The sequence below is a fragment of the Pavona decussata genome, unplaced genomic scaffold, assembly GCF_977016875.1.
Source record: "Pavona decussata unplaced genomic scaffold, jaPavDecu1.1 SCAFFOLD_233, whole genome shotgun sequence".
In the NCBI taxonomy this organism is placed as follows: Eukaryota; Metazoa; Cnidaria; class Anthozoa; order Scleractinia; family Agariciidae; genus Pavona; species Pavona decussata.
The window spans coordinates 3,322,962-3,343,506 of NW_028145638.1; the positions used below are offsets into that span (position 1 = coordinate 3,322,962).

General features: G+C 37.6%; 3 protein-coding genes and 1 long non-coding RNA gene across 4 annotated transcripts in view; 2 read left to right on the top strand and 2 right to left on the bottom strand.

Annotated features, from left to right (window-relative positions):
• LOC146458426 (DELTA-actitoxin-Oor1b-like) overlaps positions 1 to 7,312 on the top strand; it is a 19,437-nt gene extending 12,125 nt beyond the window's left edge. The window contains exon 6 of the mRNA XM_085090937.1: positions 7,181 to 7,312. Coding sequence (XP_084947063.1) covers positions 7,181 to 7,188 — 8 coding nt within the window. The 3' untranslated portion in view covers positions 7,189 to 7,312. The remainder of the gene's footprint in view (positions 1 to 7,180) is intronic.
• Positions 1,840 to 5,912, bottom strand: LOC146458427 (DELTA-actitoxin-Oor1b-like). The gene is made up of 5 exons (XM_085090562.1): positions 5,874 to 5,912; positions 4,883 to 4,963; positions 4,114 to 4,156; positions 2,856 to 3,050; positions 1,840 to 2,272 (listed from the first exon to the last, which is right to left on the bottom strand). The coding sequence occupies exons 1-5, from the start codon at positions 5,889 to 5,891 to the stop codon at positions 1,929 to 1,931; spliced, it is 681 nt and encodes a 226-aa protein (XP_084946688.1). The 5' UTR covers positions 5,892 to 5,912; the 3' UTR covers positions 1,840 to 1,928.
• LOC146458428 (uncharacterized) overlaps positions 7,285 to 20,545 on the top strand; it is a 19,038-nt gene continuing 5,777 nt past the window's right edge. Inside the window, exons 1-2 of the long non-coding RNA XR_014858270.1 lie at positions 7,285 to 7,409; positions 19,569 to 19,638. This is a non-coding gene — a long non-coding RNA (uncharacterized LOC146458428). The remainder of the gene's footprint in view (positions 7,410 to 19,568; positions 19,639 to 20,545) is intronic.
• LOC146458429 (DELTA-actitoxin-Afr1c-like) lies at positions 11,306 to 15,551 on the bottom strand. The gene is made up of 4 exons (XM_085090864.1): positions 15,547 to 15,551; positions 14,834 to 14,963; positions 13,515 to 13,848; positions 11,306 to 12,212 (listed from the first exon to the last, which is right to left on the bottom strand). The coding sequence occupies exons 1-4, from the start codon at positions 15,549 to 15,551 to the stop codon at positions 11,860 to 11,862; spliced, it is 822 nt and encodes a 273-aa protein (XP_084946990.1). The 3' UTR covers positions 11,306 to 11,859.

A 20,545-nucleotide genomic window follows, 5' to 3' on the forward strand; every position in this document is an offset into this window, starting at 1 on the left:
GTTACTCGGCCAGTTGGCGCTGAAGAAATCGAGTTAAAAGAGCTAACTGAACTAGGAGTCAATTAACCAGAAAAGCACAATTTTCCCGCGAGCATGTAAATGAACACGGCTGTCTCTAGGACCTTTGGATTTCTAACTCATTTTGACAATTCTTGGGAGAAAATAAAATCATAGAATTACAAAAAGCACTCAGTCGCTTGCGGGAAAGCGCCCTAACTTTCTTGGGACCAGAACCACAAAGATAGCATTACAACTAAAATACAGGAAACAACAATAAAACTCAAAGAACTTTGGTTCCAACATTAGTTTATTCCACTCCAAAACATTGTCAGTAAGTCGTACAGTAAGTTTAGTATATGATTGGTCGTAAAATGGTACCTGTTACATTTCAAGTAAAAGAAGATATCAGTATGAGCAGATACATAATGAGTTATAGAGTGTTGATGAGCAACCTGGGGCCGCTTGGTCTCAACTTTATAACAACCTACTTACTCCTCAAGCTTCCTGAATTTTGAATCAGTCAGTAAAAGTATTTTAAAAAATCTTTCAACAGGTCAGCTGAACTATAAAAATGTGTTTTTGCTGACTTCACAGTGTTTTGATTATGAATATTTAAAAATATTCTGGATCCGAAAACTAACAGGTTGTTAAATGTATGATAACTAAAATGGCGTCTTAAAAGGGTTTTTCCGTTAAGAGGACTCAGGTATTTTCTCTCAGGACCACTATCTTATTTCAGGTTATTAACAAATCTTGTAAAACTGAATGAAAACCACAATTTCTGAGCGGAACTCGTTAAGAGACATAAATTCAAACTAAAACAAGTTCTTAACCCACTGACTGACCCTTTCTAGAAATCGATAAAACTAAAACTGACTGATTCCGTTTCGGTTGAAGCAATTAACTTGTTTTCAGAATAACTACTGTTGGCTTTTAAAGTTTTCATTGGCAGTTGTAATTAACAAAACATGAAAAGTAAAGCGATTTTGGTTTTTTAAAGCCTACTTCTTACGGCAGCATGCAATTTATTACTAAAAAAGCCCCCGGATATAAGTAAAGGAGCGCAAATTCTGATTGGCTACCAGCTAATATTCTACAAGACACGGTTAATTTTTAGCGATTTTCCAAAAAGGTGATATGAAATTTGCAAAAATAGTTATCTAAAAAAATAGCCAGCACAACTGCTGATCCTGGGGGACCCAAAGAATTTTGCCTCAGACTTAAAATTTTTAAATTAGTCGCCTTAGAAATTCGATTTCACCTTAGTGGAAGAGAACTAGAACTTTCTTTACTGAAACTTCGAAATAAAGGGGGATAAATTCCCTGCGCTTTCAGAGGATCAAAGTATTGTAATCAAAATGATGTTATATGACCAAAAATGCCCAGCAAGAGTTTTCGTAACGAAAATAGCTACCTTAAAGTTCGCACTGAAGTATCAGAACAGATTAAATCGTGTTAGTATCAGTAATGGCCAAAACTTTTTATTTCAAAAGTCCTGAAATTAAATGACAAACATATGGCAACTTTCTTTGCTGAGACTTCGGCCAAAATTCTTTCATTGTGATTCCCTATATTAGAAGCAAACATTTGCTTTGTCCTACATTGCTTTAAAAAAATTAAATTGCATTATCAACAACTTTAACTACGCATTAAATCACTTGATCTACACCTGACAGGCCTAACATATTACTAGTGATTGATAAGCACACCTGGAACAAGAGAGACCTGTTGAAACATTTGAAACGGAGATAATTTCAAGTAAAGAACGCAAAAATAAAATTTCCAAAGCTTTTCTAAGGTCATGAAAGGTCAGAAAAAAAGAACGTTCAGTCATATGGGAAACTGGAGAAGGACACCGGCGTAGCTCAGAAACAACTAATGATAAATGTTATTCTATAGACTAAAAAAAAAGGTTGTCAGGTAGAATGTTAAGTGGATCCAAATTTTTTCACATGTATCTCAAGAGTAGCCTTACTAGAATCAGACATGGCACCCCTGGCATAAAGCCCTTGGCCTAAATTTTTACCATGCCAATGGTGATCCCCTTTCATCGGATCCTCGTAGTACAATCCATAGTACATGGTGTAGTCGGCCTTGTGATACCCATAGTTTAGCTCCACATTCCACCAATTGCTGTACCAGGTGTAATCATAAGGAATGGAGAACATGACAGCCAGTGTTCTGTGCAATTTTGGGATGTAGTAAGTCATCACTCCCACAGCACCTTTTACGGAATACGAGGTTTTTCGTGCTCCATACAGTAAGGCCTTTCCTGATGGTAACAAAATAGGAGTGCCCACAAAGGATCAGTATGAGCATGGATTTCTAACTAGCTAGTCCTTATAGTCTTTCCATTGGAAAAGAATTTGAAAAGCAAAATGGAAAGGTCTTGGGATTTATTAGCATCTGAGTGAGCTTCAAATAATCACGCTCCTTGGCATTGCAAACATTCTGAGGAGCGTTCTGGCTATACAAAATGAATTCACTAATTGAGCAAACTTTATTCGAGAACACAAATTTCCTTCTGGGTAGCAGCACGACAAAAACTGCTACTACCTGCGAACAGTTTGTAAGCCTTTAAATTTAGTAAGACATTAACAAATTGTTTGAAAATGTTCTACAACGACTTTGTAGTGCCATTTACGATTGAAGAGCGTCCTATCGAGGGGGAATACTAGTGCCTCTACTCCCATCAGTTTCATGAAGAAATTTCGTATGTCAACTGTGGTACTAAAAGGAATTGGTTTCCACTTTTGGGTGCAATTTGCATCCAAAATGACAAACTTAACCTCATGCAACTTCTCTACCCACACCCCCTCCCCTCCGTTTCCCCATATTAAACTCAGTTCCAGTACCTGAATCAACGTCATGGGGCATGACTCTGTCTGAAGTGCCAGAGTAGAAGTATACGTTGAGTGCTGTCCATTTATAGCCACTCTGGTTGTCGATGCCGATGGCGACTTTGCGACTTACGTCACCAAGAGCGTCCAAAACTGATTGCAGCACGACAGCGCCAAGTGTAACACCGGCGATAACAGTGGCTGGGTCAACTGTAAACAAAAAATATTAGACACATACTTAGCCACGCGTCAAGGGTTTCTTTAGAGGGAATCACAGGATTGACAACTGACAGCTTATAAAGTGAAGCAAGTATCACGGGCTGGTTGCTTCGTAAATCGGAGCTGATGAAGGGAGGGGGCGGGGGGGTGCCATTTTCACAGCGATGAGCAAGAACAAATAACACTTCATTTTACAGTTCTGTGCTTGGTGACCTGGCATTTGATTGGAAGCGAGGCTGGGGTAACTTTATTTTTATCCAAACCTCACTGCTTTTCATATGCAAAAATGCAAACTAGTTAGCATAGGAACAGTGTTATTTCCATATGAAAGCAGTGAAGTTTGTATCAAAATAAAGTTAGCCCCGGCCTCGCTTCTAATCAAAGGCCAGGTCACGTGGCACACAACTGTAAAATGGGCTGTAAAATCAATGGGCTGTAAAATCAATGGGTTATTAAGCGTTTAACGCATTTGAAGTGTTGCTATATCAACAAAGAGGGTGAATGCTTCACCAGAAACTCCAAACATCGAGAAACTAGTGTAACAACGAGATCAAAAGGCAAGTGCTTTTGCTTCGAGGCGATAGTGAAACCCCTCAGCTCATTAAACAAGAAGCGAGAGTCGTTGATACAACTAAACCTTTATGATTGACATTCGATCCTAAATCATTTAAAAATGGAACAAGATCCTAATCTCAGTCTGGTGTTTCATGAGATATTATGATTCATACATATAAGTTTTTGACGAGTCTGAGAACTGAGACTATGATTAACACCACCAATTACACGAAGCAAACATCTTTACAAATTTGGCCTAACAAATGAAAAACACTTTGTTTTCTCTGAAGCTTTTTCGCCACTATCAATAGCTATGATTAACTTTTCAGTAATGTTTTGTACTTGCGTATTCGTGTGTTGTCTTTAGAACTGGACTGAGCGGAACTCGGTTTTACAGACTACAGTTAATAATTCGTCTTATAATTTTAACGATTTTGAACTAAGAAATAGCTTATTAAATGCCGAATCAGTATGCATAGTCCCGGCTTCGCATTCTCACCTCGCTTGGTCTTCGTGCCTCGAGCAAGCAAGTCATTTGCTTCCTGTGTAGGAGAGAAGTAAATTTAGTTTCAAAAGTCTACCTGGAACAAAAAGAACGGTTTAGAACAGTATTTGTTTGTTATGGAATAAACTCAATCTCTTGTCATTTTACTATCCCATTCATGTATTAATCATTTCCTGCGCTGCCGAATTCTCTTCACACGAGCCATAATTTGTCATTCTACTATGACGCTGTTGCTCTAATTGGTAGTGACGTAGGTCGATACTGGTTTTTCATTAAATCCGATCCGGTAAAAGCGACACTAATGTATCACACTGACTCTAATGAAACTCAAACTTAGTAATTTACAGAATGTTTTTTTATGTGAGTATCGCCGATATATCACTAATATACCTTGAGTACAGACGCAACGATTACACTGCATTAGTCAAGACTCATTCTTTCTTTGACGTTTTCGCTTATGAAGCAGTCTGGGCTGAAAAGTAGGATGAAAAAGAAAAGTGCTGATCTCGCCCTAATTTGCCAAATTCTAGTCAATATCAAGTGATACACTTGCTTACAAATCGGGACACCATTAGCCTCCTATACGCAGACGTCACGTCACGCACTTCTCGTCACGTTCGTAGGAAGGAGTTCGTGACACGACGAGCTAAAGAACGGCTGTGTAGGAGGCTATGACACCATAGGTTTCTGATCATGATGCCCAAATGTCAAAAATTGCCAGCTTCATATTAATCAGAAACACAAAATTGTTGGATTTATTCACCTGTCTGTATAGAGACATTTCAGTATGCTTTTCCAAGAGTGGGTTGGATTGGTTAGATCGCATCAGCAGGGCTTCAAGGTCCTTGTAGTAAAAGATAATAGTCACTTCAATCAGTTTTTATTCATAGTTTTCTTACCGCCTACTTTCGCTAAGCCGTTTCACAGCTTCCTCAAATACAACCTCCATACCAGGGCCGAGATCTAGCTTGGAAACGAGGTTGCCTTCGTTGCTCATAATTATGTTTAATTATGAATAATATATAACTGAACACAGCTATATATAGTAGGATGATAAAATGGCTGTGAGCCCCATCCCATTTCATGTCCTTTTCCAAACTTTCAAAAATCATGTAACATTCACTTATAGTTTCATACAAAGTCTTATATAAATACTGTGAAATTCCACATATGTGAGTTTAAACAGAAGAAAGCTGTCTATAAAATAAGCTGCCGAATGTCAGGCGAAAAAATCATTCAGATAGTATTTTGATCGAAGCTACTCCTTAAATATTTACATAGAACCTTTTCTCTAACATGAAATTGTTCGGAGAGCACTAGGAGGAAAATATTAACTGATGTCTCTAATGAAGAACAAACTGTAAATCAGTTTTAAGTGATTACTCCAAAATACAAAGGAAGAATTGTGTAAATCCATTTCCATCTAAGCCATCCACAGCAAAAGATAACAAACACCAGCTTATGTACACTCGTAGGGTAATATTAATTGTTAACAATACTGAACCATTATTTTAACATTTCTATGGATTGAAACATGTTTTTCGACGTTCAAAGGCACACTAAAAATCAGTGACACTGCACCTTTAAAACTTTTGTTTTTCCCAACTAATTTTGAAGCTATAAATTCCCTTCAATACTATTCCCCATCCCGAAAATGAGGCCCTTGGAGAGTGATTTAAACAAATTTAAGTCATGGATTTTCGTAAACATTTACAACAAGAACACTAAATTGGATCAAGCTTGTGTTGTGTTACCTTGCGATTGGGAACCATTTCAGGAAAATTGCTCAAACCTGCATCTGATAGCAATTCCTCAATTTCCTTTGAAAGAAAACAAAACTTTTACAAATCTTACTCGACCGGTATTCATTCATTCGTTCGTTTGTTCTTTCGTTGGTTCGTTCGTTCGTTTATTGGTTCATTCGTTTGTTCGTTCGTTCGTTCGTTCGTTCGTTCGTTCGTTCGTTCTTTCGTCCGTCCGTTCGTTCGTTCATTCATTCATTTATTCCAGTTCCTTTATGGAGAAAAGCGTCAGGTGTTGTTGTCTTTACCTGCTCACAATGTAACGTGTTTTCGAAATCAAAAATTGTAAAAAAAAAAGACACTCCTTGGTCCCCAGGTGATACGGGGACCCTAGCTGAGAGATTGTGCATGTATGCACAGTGAAGGAAACTGCCATCGCAAAAGGAATTTCAAGAAAGAAAAGATTTTTGAAATCAGGCTGTTTGCTCAAAAATAGTCTACCATCAGTAAATTCTACTCTTACCTTTCCGTCGTCTTTTATCGGAGATCCCAAAGTAATAATAGTCCCCGCAATTAGTAACATCAAGGAGAAGACAAGGTTGGGGTTGTCCATGTTTAACCTGCAAAACAGTGAAAAACAAAACAATTTTTTACAATGTCAAACATATTGGTTCAGTCCAGTGACAATCTTAAAAATAAATCTCAGTTTCTAGTTTTCACATACTTCATCAGTCACATAGCTGCGAGTGAATGAAGATTTCCTCCAGTTATTTAAAGCGTTGGACATTCATGAGGATGGAGTGGTGGTATTCTGGGAAGAATTCCCTCCATTTAACGAAGCAGTGTCATCTAAGATTAGTTTTACTTTGAATTGCCAAACAACATATTTTATCGATGAAAATGTTGAAATAGTGCCTTAGTTTTGTTAACAGTTTTCTTACTAGTGCACAAAAACTTGTATTAATTATTTTGAGCTTGCAGATGGCTACAATGGAGATGGATTGCAACATTTGTTTTCAAGTTTTTCTGGTGTATTTTGGAGAAATTGCTTAAAAAAAAAGAAGCCGTAGTATAGTTTGGTCTTCCTCAGAGAAATCACTTAATATCTTACTCCTGGTGCTCCAAGAGCAATTTTATGTTTGAAAAAAAATTGTCAAATATTTGTGAAGTTTTGACCAACTAATACAGCAAATTCTCCGTAACAATGCCCCTTTAAATTGGACTGGAAAATGTTCGAAGGATTGAAAGCTGTGATAGAAAGCATAATGATGTTGTAAAAGTAGATTTCTTAATAATACCCAAAATATTTACCTTTCTAGAATGTTGAACTCACCAAAGACGTCTTGACAATCTCTAGCGCTGTCCGATGACAACTGGCCTCAACTGCACCGTGAGTTGCCGGTTTAAATAACATCCAAGACGTGCGTGTTATGCGTGTTGTGGTTTACGTGAAACAGGAAACGGATTTGAATGACAACAGACAAGAGCTACAAGCATGGACGAAAGGAAACGGATACGAAAGGAAACGGACGCAAACAGCGAAAGAAGGTACATTATCTATTCTTCGCCCCCCAGAATTTTAAGTGCCAACTAATATAGGCCCAAGAGTGTATTATGTGGTCTTCAACATTCCTGCCGAAATTTTGACGGCAACAATTGTCTCCCCTTTCAACAAATTGAAGGCTTCTGATTCAGGTAAAATCTAACGTTTTAGGAAACGAAAATTTTTCCCCCGCATTTACGAGCTGTTGTTGCGTGGCTTTACGACTGAAAATGTTAGCTGACGTTTTGTCTCTTTTTAACGAAATATATGCTTGTCCGAAAACAAAAGGAATTAGTTTTCCAGTGTTAAGAAATTTTTGAGCTGACTTATTGCCGAAGAAAATTTTCGTTTTTCTTTAGAACTTAATACAAATTTCTGCGGAGGCGATTAAGGCCATCCGAATGAACAGATATCCAGCATGTTGCAATAAAGAAGAAACATCTATTGCTAGTAAAAAGATAAAAGGCCAATTTTCTCTGCAATTTCATTGCAAGTGTGTTTCACTTTTACGTATAAGAAATACAAAAAAGTGAGGTTTATTTTAGTTATTAGTTAGGCTTTAAGAAAGAACGCAATCGTGTTCCCCATAAGCCTGTGGCTGCTTTTACTGAGTATTTGAAAGAATAACGTCGGAATGTGGGCTTTCGAAAAGAACGTTTCGGTTCTATTTTAAGTGGAAGAATAGTCAGGTTATTGACTTTAGGAAGAAGAATCCTAAGGGGTTGAAAACTAAAAAACCATTGCAGATATTTTGAAAAATGGTACGGCATGATACTCGAGTAAAATGACTCGTTTATTCAAAAAGGTAAAATCGGACTAATTCAAGTGGATTAACGTAATGCTTTGTATTCTTGCAATTAACATTTATCCTTAAAACACAACGAAAAAAAACCTTAAAACCACGATGGTTGTCTGGGACAAAACGTGATAGATTCAAAAACGTGTGAACCTTATTAAGCGTAAAACGTTTATTACACCGATTTTTTTCCCCTCAATTTTCAACCGCTTTCCGAGCTACACTCCTAAGTGAGTGTGATAAATCTATTCATGAATAAGATTTTTGAGAGCTGAGCTAATATGACCAACCAGCAGCATTTTATAGAAAACAACATGGTCATGACACTCGGCGAACTAACCTTTTGAAAAACTTTAAAACTGCAGTGAGTGAGCACGCACTTGTTCTCGGAAACTGACAGCAGGTATACCTCAAACCCGCTTAAATGAAAGCGTCGTTCTCATTTCTACCGAACCATAGTCAGTGAAGACTGTAAAGTACCGCACAGTTCTTAGACATAAGAAAATATCCGTCAGTCCATGATTTCATCCAAACGTTATTGACCTTTAGCATAATCTCTGGGTCTTGCCTTCTTTCGGGAACTGTTGCAAAGCGAAGGCGTAGCGTGAGTCAAGTGTTACAAGTGCACCCCTCCACGCAAGTGACCTGAACTTGCTACTCTGTTGTCATTGAAAGGCAGAGTCAACTGAAGCTCTCGCTAGTTTCTCGTCAAAAAATTGAAGCTTTTCGAAGTCTTCTCATTCAATTTTTTTTATTCGATTTTAGGCTGGGAATTGAAGAAAAGCTCTTGAAAAAAAACAGTGGTGTCGGTCATCACGATAGAAACAAAATTTCGTAAGTGGACCTTTGGTCCGTTAACGCGTCCAAGCGCTAAATTAATTTGAGGTAAATTTTTAATGCAATACAGCCAGCTTCAGTGGGCTGTGAGAAAATCAAGAACATTGAAATCGAAATTGTTTTTTAGATAATGCCAAGCCTCGCAAACCTTTTTTTGCCGACAATTGTCAGAAGTATTAAAGGAATAATAATAATCCCGAAACACAAATTGCAAACTTAAAATACAAGTATAAACAGAAAACAACAAAGGTTAAAACGTAGTGTTTTGGTTCTTATTTAATACAAGAACATTATCAATAAACAAGCAGAATAACTGTGGTAAATTTATAAGACTAACGAGAAAGTTGATGACGAATATTAATAAACCTAGCTAACAGCTAATAGAACCAAGTAAGTACAACAAAAATGTTAGAACTAAGTACAAAAGAATGGTAAAGATAAAATTGAAACATTGTTAGTGCATATAAGATTTTTTGGCACCATAGTTCGCTCTCTTCACAAGATTAGCCCAATGTTTTTTCTGCACGTTTGTTTTAGGTTTACGTTTTCTTGTTTCTTGTTTATACTCATGATATTTTAAGTTTTCAAGCGATTTTTCGGAGTTGTTATTATTCTTTACGAAGCCTCCAATTCCTTCCTTTTCCTCCCAGGTGCACTTGAAATATCTTTGGTGCCCACGCACTTTAGCTCTTTTCTCAGCTCTCCACAATTTGATCGTCTAGAACAGGCCAATACTCTAGATGCGTTTCTAAGTGTTCCGTTTCCTTTCTTTTTTGTTTTCGTCCGTATTCAATCCTTCAATCCGTTTCTCAATGACCTAAGCCGTAACATTCTTGAAAAACGTTGGCTTACTGTCACCTTTGACCTTAGTTGCGGGGGTTGGGAGGTGGAGGAGGGCTTCTCAATTTTATTTCATTCTATTTCAAAGGGACGGTTTCACAATTCGGTGCATGTGCATGAATCAAAATATTTTTTTCCCTTGCCCGCTTTGACGCAAGCCCATTTAATTTAATTCATTGCTTTTGAACCATTCGGAAGCGAGTAGATAACTTGAGTGGTAAATTTGCAAGTGAAAATTTCATGGTTGATGATTTTTGAGGCGATTGCATTATTTCGCACGCAAATACACTTTTTTGATAAGAACCTTTTTATAAGAAGGCTGAGGCTGAGATTAACTAAAATTTAAGAACATACTAAGAACATTCCCCAGGCTGAGAGTCAGTTACATTACGGCGCATAGGTGTCTTGGTCACGTCCGCATAGATTTATTGAAATACTATAATATCTTAAGTACTTTTTCAGGCTCACTGAATTGCCTAAATTAGACTTTCTTACATAAAATCAGCAATCGTGGAATAAATCCTTCAATCCGACTGTGTCATAGTAATGCAATGAAATTTTTGATGGATTTTGGTCATCCGTCCTTTCGCTTGGACTAATTATAGTATGTGATTACTGAAGTACATGTGAGTGGGATTTTAATGCCATAAAATTGATAAGAAAGAGAAGAAAGTATTTAGATTCATGCACATGCGCCGAAATGTGAAACCTTCCTCTTAGTTTAAGCAAGGAAAATTTGAATTCTTCTTGAGCTAGGATTCCTACAACTACCGAAGCTTAACCAGGGCTTGAAGTATAAAATAACTAGGAGCAATAATACTCCAAATAGGATGGGATGCTAGACCACCTTAGGGCCGGTTGATCCACCGATCCTTTAATCTTCCCATCGGAAGTCCAACCCGCCAACGCTTACCGCTACACCACCACGGCGACTCCTCAGAAAAGGTTCTGAATTTGTACTTTGTCACTGTTTAATACACGTTAAGCTTCGCTTAACAAACAAACAGGTCATTAAATATATTTGCCAGGGTTTGCAGACAAATAGCCATACTTGACTTAATTGCGGCTTCGTTCAACAAAATGTTTTGCCACTGAGAAATACATAGTTCTTATTGTCTCGGGTTTTTAGAGGCTTTTCATCTTTAAATTTGTTAAATATTGTCACCCATCATTCTGTTACAGAGAGCCAAATTGGACGGCAAAAGAACACGAAATAGAGCAATAACAGAATGTAGGGTAAGCTTTAAGGCAGTCAGTTTACAGACAATTAGCTGTACAATCGGTCAGAGAGGAAGAATTGGCATCGCCTAACCACCCAAAATATTTCTATTCCTTCATTTTGTGCATTGTTAATGAATGGCTCACGAGAAAGGCAATGAAAAAGTGTTTAAATAATCGTATTCATAGCATAACTCAAATGAAGGGTAGTAATGAACCCCACACTGAGTAGATGAAGATTTGCATTTAGTCACATATTTTAGACGACAAGACGATATTATTCATGGTAGATGTTTTGTAGTTTTCGATATTTCTTGAACGACAAATTTAACCGGGAACCATCCATCCAATTGGAATTTAAATGATCACCTTAACTCCAGCATTTTGAACTTGCTCCGCTTGTGAGAACAACTGAAGAAGCTTCTCTTCTCAAAGGCGTTCACTTTTATTGTTATCTCCAATGTACGATTTACAATGTGTAGTACGAGTAAATAGACTTATAACAGTCATGCTTTTGTAGCTTATAAGAAACTAAACGAACGATAACTATCGCTGTTTTTCCAGATTGCTGTTTGAAGACAAGTTTAATTTGCATGCAGTACCTTGCGTTAACATCAAACAAAACATACGCATAACAACAAATAAATCTTTACAAGAACATTGGCCCATTAAAAAGGGCACCCAAATAACCTTTATCAGACTAAAAATGCGCGCACCAGCTACAAAGCATGTTTGTGTAGGCGAGTGGCACAACAATTCTAAGCCTATAGACTTTCTTTTTTGACATGAAGTTCCAAGATGGCCTGACCAGAACTAGCCATGGAGCCCCGGATTCTAAGCATTGTTCCTAAGGATCTTCTATGCCATCCATTATCTCCCTTGAACGGTAGCGGTTTATCCGCGTAGTACAAATCCTCGTAAACTTCCTGGCTGGCCCGTTTTTTTTCTCTGTAAAGTTTCACGTTCCACCAGTTGTCGTAGAGGTTGTAATCAAACGGAACAGAGAACATGACAGCTAATGTCTTGGAGAGCTTTGGGATGTAATATGTCAGGACTCCCACGGCACCTTTGGCAACCGGTCCATCGGTCTTGCGAGCCTCGTATAGCAAGGCTTTTCCTGATGCAAACAATAAATAAACAGTAACGTTTATTTTGACAGCTTGAAAATACGAAAGGATATTTACCTGCTGAAAATGATCTGTTCCCGATAGCCTGCGTGGCCGGCGAACCGAGAAAACTAATTCAAAACATCATACCCTTCTTGTCATTCACAGTCACAGCAGCCACATCTCTGGTAAAATTAACATTTTCCCACCCTCCATGAATTCCGTCAAGACCTTTGGATCAGGGTTCAGCTATATTGTGTCTATTCTAAAGCAGCCAAGTGAGGTACCTTTTTAGCCCAACCTTTGCTGAACACGAAATTTTATTTAGCGTATACACTGTTAACTTGTTCGCTTTTTCTTGGATTTGCATTTAACATCGCCAATACATCAACAAAATACCAGGCACACGAGTTGATCTTTGTTCTACATCATATATTTTGACTTAATTCCTTGTCCCCAAGGGGGGGAAGGGGGGGGGGGGTCGGTCTACAACATATCATCTTCAACAAAAGAGCGCATGCGCAATCGTCAAGTTTGCAGTACATGCTCGCGACTGATTGCATGAAAAGTGTACCCGTGCATAAAGGTTATTATTCTAAATTCCTCCTTCAACTTTGGCTTAAAAATCACGCTCTCAAAATATTGAGCTTTTAGTGTTTCGAGCACCGCCTTATCTCGGAAATCTCTCTTGAGGCGTGTGAAATTTTGAAAACTGAGTATACCACGAGAAAAATATCAAAGAAGTTGAAGACGACGTTGGAGCATATTGTACGTGCCGCATTTTGGCCAACCAGTCGACCGTAATTACATATATAAAGTCCATTGCGATCACCACCAGATTACCATGCTCCTACAGTTGTTTACTGGGTTGTTACTCAATTTATTTGCCATAGACAATAAAAATATACAAGCATACATATACAAAAAAAGGCCCTGGCAAGGAAGCCTATATAGAAGCCGGGGGGCTTATGGACCAAAGGCTTCCTAGGAATATAGAGTAAACAATGTGAGTTTCGAGTACTGAAAATATATTATTTGGTATTTTTTTATCATTAATATTTAAAAAAAGGGAGGGAGAAAGCGAACAACAAAAACAACAACAACAACAACAACAAGAGGAAAACGAGTTTGTAGCTGTTTTAAGAGTTTATGTGACTAAGTAAGAAGGAATATTTTAAGTCCTTTGCCAAACAAACCAATACTCTCACTACCTTGAATTTCCTGACTTGACGAGTTGAAAAATTTGGAACCTTGAAACCAAATTGAGAATTTTCGAAAGTTAGTTTGACAAGGAAATATAAATTCATTTTTACCTGAGGGTACGGAAAAGGGCAAGGTAGCATCCGAAGTGCCTGAGCGGAAGTAGACGTTGAGTGCTTTCCAGTGGTATCCAGTCTTGTTTTCAATGCCGATGGCGACTTTACGCTTTACGTCAGATATGGACTTCACGATTGTTTTGAGCACGTCGACTGTAAGTTGAACACCAGCGATAACGTCTCCCGCTCCTGGAACTGAAATGAAATAAGTTAGCACGTTGTGTAAACATTTCAAGGTCTTAGCAGAATTTAATTGCAACTGCACAACTGGAACCGATCCAGGGCAGCAAATATGCCTGACCAGCGTTGGAGAATTCAACAAATCAAACACCTGTACAAAATAAGTTTAATACGTTGTAACTTTTCATAAAAGCCCTAGTTTCTGTCTAGACTCCCTTTACTCATATCATGTTAAATTTGTCTGAGATGTTTCAATTCCTCCTTACATTGTAATCTGTATTTGTTAAGGCTGTTAAGGAATGATAAAACGCTGGAAAAAAAACCCACCTTTTCGTTTGACGCTTTGCCCATCTTGGTCGCGCTGAATGAGATCTGACGAATTCCTTTGACCCTGATTATATCAAAAGAAACATGTTAACACCATATATCCAGAAGAACCGTAATAGCATCTCAAACAATAAACGAACGCTGCTTATTTTGTCGGGTTACACTTGCTTTTGCTACTAGAGTAACAAGAAATATGAGTAATATGAAAAAAATAATATGAAAAAGATGTATGGCAGGAGATAAGACTGCACCGCGCGGCATTTTGTGCAGATACTGAGCTCGCATCATCATGCCCATATTTGGACAAGTAGTTCCACAGGGCTTCCCATTGTTAAGCGCAAAATTTGCGCAAAACAATAGCCTTTTCAACCTAGTTCCCAGGGTCTCTCATCTTCCCGCGGGCGGGAAGATGAGAGACCCTGGAAACGAGGTTGTAGCCTTTTATGCGAGTGACTGACAGTTGAGTTGTCGTGAATTTCCATGAATTTCATTTATTCCCGCGTTGGGGTGGGGGTGGGGGGCGGGCGGTTACTTGACCCATGTTACTTAGCGGTAATTCCGTGACTGAAAAGATCGCCGCCCGCGTTCATGCGTAGGAACAATTATTGGTGAGAAATTGTCAAGTTTATATCGTTCTGTTCTACGTGCAGTTTAGTTAACGGTTTCTAAGACAGGAGATTATCGGCATATATCACACTGAATCACCTGGAGTGGGTGAACATCGGTGCATTTTCTAATCTTTATTATCAGAATGACAAACAAAATTTGCAAGGAGGCTTAACGTAAGTAGCTTCATAATGTATCCTAACCTTTCCGTCTGAATGAAATTCAGGATACTCTTTAGGGTTATCTTGCTTTACTGGGGATTTCAATGTTGCAAAAGTCCCTGAAACAAGTAACACAATCGAGACGACAAGGCTAATCTGGCCCATTTTAAATCTGAAAAAGAACCAATAAAGAAACATTCATTTCATTAGATAGTTTCGATAAGGTAGAGCATGGGTTTTCTCAATTAGTAGTATTATTTTGAATTTTATTTGATTTTTTTGTTCATTGTACCAAGGTGCTTTTAAAAGTATGAGTTAGTTTTTTGTTTCAAGTGGGGCTTCGTTTTAATAGAATTTACATGATTTTTACGTGATTTTTACAATATCTTCCAAATCCTGTAAATGGGTTAAAGCTATGTCAATTTGAATTTACAGTACTGATATTTTTGATAGTGCTAAGAGAACGCAGTTTTCGACGCGGTCGAATTTTAAACAGAAGCATTCATAAACGGTTTGATAGATTGGGTTAATCCTGAACAGAGGGGCGTTTTGACGATTCAATTGTCACATTGATAAGTTTTGAACGACTAGTAGATTTATACTAAAACAATTAGATTATTCGCTCTCGATTTTCTATGCGCTAATCTCGTTCTCGAGATTTCTATGCGTGATAGCTGATGAGGGCGCACACGCGATAGAAATCTCGAGCTCATAATCTAATTGTTAATTAGACATTGAATTAAAGCCAAACCTACCCCATTGAGATTTTTTACTCTTAATACCGACTGAGAACCAACTCGAGAAAAAATTCAAAAATTAGCTTTAAGTAAATTCTAGGTATCCAACCTTTATCAGTATCTTATATAAGAATTACCACTAATATCACGGTTGCAAACTGTTGTCTTAATCTTTTCTTTAATCTTTCTCTCTTTTCGGACATTTAAATAACGACGATTGAAACATTTTTTAAAATCTCTTTAAAGCCATGAAAAAAATCACTAGCAATCGTTTTCAGATCTTTCAAACTCACTGTTAAGAAAAATACAACACAAGACATTCACCAATCAGAAGTTTCTTCGAGCACGATTGTACATACTAGCATTGTTTTTTTCTTGTAGATTGATTAGTACACTATATATGTAACGGTTACTTCATATTCCCTGGCCCTTGAGTGAATGTGTAAGTGGCGTAACGTGTTTTACAAGTTAAATTGAAATTCCATTAGTTTAAGCTGTTTAAGGTCATTACTTTCAACTGCTATTATTGCTTGAAGTAAAAAAAAAGGCAAAGGAGGAAGCAATGTCCTTTGCCAGTTTCATAGTTTTCTAGGTTGTTTGATTTTGTTGTAAGTATAACGGTGGTAAAAATGAAGCAGTGATTCCCTCTTGACAAAAATTTGTCTTCACTTTGTGTTCATCAGTTACAAAAGCAGTATTTGAGGTGAGAAAACAAACAAGAATTTATTAGACAAATAAAATAGGAAACAAAGAAAATCCTTTTAAATACAAATTAAAATTTTGGACGTAGTAACGAAGAGACTTGACAAAGTATACTTTTAGTAAATGAAACAGACGGCAATAAATTTTCGTAGAGCCAGTAAGCAGGAAATTATTTTTGTGAAGGTTACGACTTTGGTTCTGTTACCTGTACTAATGATGGAAGAGGTTTAATCCGAAACATCTTTACGACAATAAATACTAGAAACAAATCGTTACTGCTCCAGGTTTGAGTATTTTCCGTCTTAAGGCCCAAAAAGCACGGTGTCTTAATGAATGTTTTGAATATTCTGCAGAGATCACTTGCAAGACTTGGTTTCAGAATCCTTGTCATTGATGTAGCCTAACTTTGGAACACGGCATAAAATATTCAACGGATTGAAAGTATTGCGGAACTATAAAACCGATTAGTTGATTAATTTTAAGCAAAAGAGTATTCGTAAGTGTAGAAATGTTCTGTTACCATGAAAAGTGTAATTTGCTGGATACAATAAAAGCAAAGTCCTTACCTTCCACTCTGACGAGATCCGCTTAACTGAATGGTAATCATTTTTTGTCAGCTGTTGTATTTGTGGAATCTGAAAAAGCTACGTGGTCAGCGTTTTATGAGGTGACCTGTCTTGAGGAGCAATTGATCCATGCTAAGAGCCATGCTTGACTAGGTGTCAGTGGTGATTACAGTAATTGAAATTACAGCAGGTCAATTTGTTTTGGTGTAGCCAAGCATAGTAGTTGTTTGTGTGGGATCGAAGTCGAAGAAATGTTTTTCTTCCTGCCTGAGCTGAGCTACAGGTTTAATTGACGTGTGCCGGCAGTTTCGATGTAGCTGCGGTATATGGTAAGAACCATAGTGGAATATGCAAGGTTTAAAATGTTCTGTAGATATTCGAAAGATGAGGAGAAATCAGTAGTTTCAAGGAAAAATACATTGCTTTGTCCTAGCTTCTTTAATTTTTAAGAGAAAACTGCAACACATCTTTCTTTCTTTTTTTTAACTACTAACGTGGTTCAACGTTGGATTCGGCTACTATAACAATGTATTTTTTAGTTTAGTCTAGTCAGACATAAGCTCAAAAGAAACAAAAATGTCTCTGATTATATTGTTTTCACTCATTTATATTCAAACCACGAAGAAACAGTCACTTTGTCTGGATAATGATGGTAGTTACATCAAAACGTTGGACAATATTAGTTTTAATTTATAGTTATAATTTAGTTTAAACACGAACCGAAATGAAATATTTCCCAAGCAGGTTTGTTAATATCCGCTTTCGTTGTAACTTTGTGCGGTTAAAAATCTCCACCTGCTTTCCCCTGTTCTTTTAGTCACCCTCTAAACTAACAGCTCATAAAATAATTAGATAGGCGTTAACCTTAAGTTATAAGTTAAGGCTTCACTGAGCTTTGCACGATTCTGTAATCCACTCAAAACTACCAGCTAATTAACTATTCTGTCTACTACCTAAAGGAACCCACTTATGCTTACTAAATTATTACTAACACAATTACATGATCGTTTCTTATATTTCTAATTAGTTGTTGTTACAATCGTACCAGTGTTAAAGTTTCATCAGTAATTTCCTGTAAAGACACTATAAAGGAAGAATGATATGTGTAAATTAATCGATTGTTGTTGCTGTTAACGTGATAAACATTGCGTGATCGTTGTGTTTACGATCCCAGTTGTCTGAGGTACCTCTATGCAGACAGTTGTTAATCCCCCACTAAGGATATTCCGGTATAGTAGAGGCAAGGAGAGGAACAAAACATTATCCAAGCCCATCCGCAAACCCTACTAGCCCTGCAACGAGTGAAACTCCTTAACCACCTATTCCTGCAAACCTCATCCATCATGCAAATATAAATTCATATCAAAACATTTTAACTAGGTATTACAGTTCTTCTTTGCTTCGTTACGTTCTATTTTCAAATTTATTCGTTTTTGTTTTCATTTGTCGGTATTGGAGCATGCTATTGAGCTACCTGTAACTGTAACACCTGAGTAATTGGTCACCCGCTAGCACCGGTAGTTTTTTTCTCCTCTCCCTAAACCAACACAAAACAATTGTAACAAACAAAAAAAAAAAAAAAAAAAAACAGTCGAACCTCCCCTTGCGACCACCCATCGTAAGCGACCACCTCTCTTGAGCGACCACTTTTCCAAAATACCAAACGTTTTTCAGTCAAATCACTATAGTTGGAACCTCTCATAAGCGACCACCTCCCGTAGTTAACCGCGACCACTTTTAGAGATGACAGTTTGCAATTTTCTTTTGTTTTTAACCTCCCATAAATGACCACTTGTCACAAACGTCCACATATCTATCCCCTGTCAGAAAGTTGGACAAATTGCCTTTGTAACATTATCACGTGTATTCTTGGGTAGTTCAAGGGATATGAAAGTCACAATCGGAGGTACCGGGTGTCCAGATATAGACTTGCCCCATTCAACGTATTAGGTTCTAATTTATCACAGGCAAACCATCAACTTGGATACTGAAATTCTTTGGCAATGTAGTTTTGGAAAGTTTAAAAACGTTTTTTGTGGCTACTAAATCTCTGGAGTCACCTTATGCTAATGAGTGCAAAATTTAGACCCCTTATGTTCTGACCTCCCGTAAGCGACCACCTAGGCTTGACATTTTGGGTGGTCGCTTACGGGAGGTTTGATTGTACTCCGAATTGTCATTTTAGCCGTCTAGCTCCTTTTCAGCAGTTTTTTTAAAATTCTTTCTCGTTCTCGCTTTCTCTCCCGCGGTTTTTTTTTTTCTTCACATTTTTTGTTGTTGTTTTGTAGTGATTTGTGGTATTATATAATGATTGACAAATTACAGGAAAGAATACAGAAACTCACACTAAATAAACCCCAACTGCGGAAAGTTCTTGAAACATAGAGCTGTATAATCACTAGACGCTGAGTTTTAAAGTTTTCCAAAGATCGCGAAACATTTATTTACCATGAAGCGTCTCCAAATGCTTAGAGAAAGAATACATTTTTTAAAACAAATCTGAATCAGAAGTCAAAAATGCCACAAACCTACTCACTTGGCCTGGGAATGAGTTTTGTCACGAGTTTGCCACGTGGTGTCGTCACGTGTTAAATTTTGTTGACCCAAAAGGCTTTGCAACTCCATAACCAACCGTGGCCGCAAGCTTTCTACATCTCTGAACTTCAAGGTATTTTATTTGAAAAATATTGCGTTTTTAAGTCGTCATAACTGTGGTTTAAGTTTAAAAAGCATTTAAAATATGATGAAGAAACCATATTTACCGTTTTTCAGGTGTTTGCAAGGTTCTAAGTTTGTGTTTGAATGCGACCTGACTCAACTTTACCGGGAAAACATCGCGAAGGTAAGCCGAGGTCTTCTTAAAACATGAAATATCGGATAACGTATTTAGTTATTAGAGAGTATAACGCTCTACGTAATGGCAGAGTTTTTATTAATAAACTCCTGGATTAAAGCTGTAGAATTATGTAAAATTGGGGTATTAAATTAACTTTGTAAGAGCCATGAGTCACGCGGGGGAGATACAAGGAGAAGTCGGCGGGGTAGGGGGTGGGGGGTGGGGGAAGGAGGTACTGCTCGCAGTTTCTGGTGATGGGGAGGGGAGGTTCTGCCTGTTCTCCAAATCCTGACCAAATTTCAGACCAAAGTAGGAATGATTTTCCAACACAATTTCAGACATTAGTCTCATAAAATCCAATTGCCCATTGAGCTGCAAGATTTTCAGACGAAAGTGACTCAACAAGTGTGAGATAGGGGAGAGATTTTTGTCATGTTGGTGTTGGTGTAGGGTAAGGTCTTCAGAGTCCCGGTGGTGCACAACCACCAAAAATATCACTGAATAACCTCCCTCCCCTTAGTGACACAGATGGCAGGCCATAATGTAAAACCTGAGTTATGTGACAAAGAGCATAATAGAATGACACCAATATGGGCATGGCATAGAACAACAATGCATTAGAGTTGGCATTAATTTGTAATGTTTTTGCAAAAAAGAACAGGTGAAAAATAATACTGTTCTAACCTGACCATGTGGTAGAGCAGTGTTAAATTTTTGTTCATTGTTACATTTGAGGGTGTTTAAAAGGAGTTTATGTACAGAATTTCAAATTGAGGAGGTTTGTTCTTCTGTAATAGAACAGTACAATAAACTTGGCATTTGGAGCATAACCCTGTGATTTGTCTGCCTTTTTTTTTTGCTTTCTAAAAATATCATCTAGCTATCTATAAAACAAAAATTGTGCAAAATTTGA

Excerpts from the sequence above, each read along its gene's own strand:
- LOC146458427 (XM_085090562.1), bottom strand. Across the intron at positions 4,157-4,882 it reads AAATGTCTCTATACAGACAG|GAAGCAAATGACTTGCTTGC; the intron begins GTGAATAAATCC and ends TCTCCTACACAG. Across the intron at positions 2,273-2,855 it reads GCCCCATGACGTTGATTCAG|GAAAGGCCTTACTGTATGGA; the intron begins GTACTGGAACTG and ends TGTTACCATCAG.
- LOC146458429 (XM_085090864.1), bottom strand. Across the intron at positions 13,849-14,833 it reads AATTTCATTCAGACGGAAAG|GTGTTTGATTTGTTGAATTC; the intron begins GTTAGGATACAT and ends TATTTTGTACAG. Across the intron at positions 12,213-13,514 it reads GCCCTTTTCCGTACCCTCAG|GAAAAGCCTTGCTATACGAG; the intron begins GTAAAAATGAAT and ends TGTTTGCATCAG.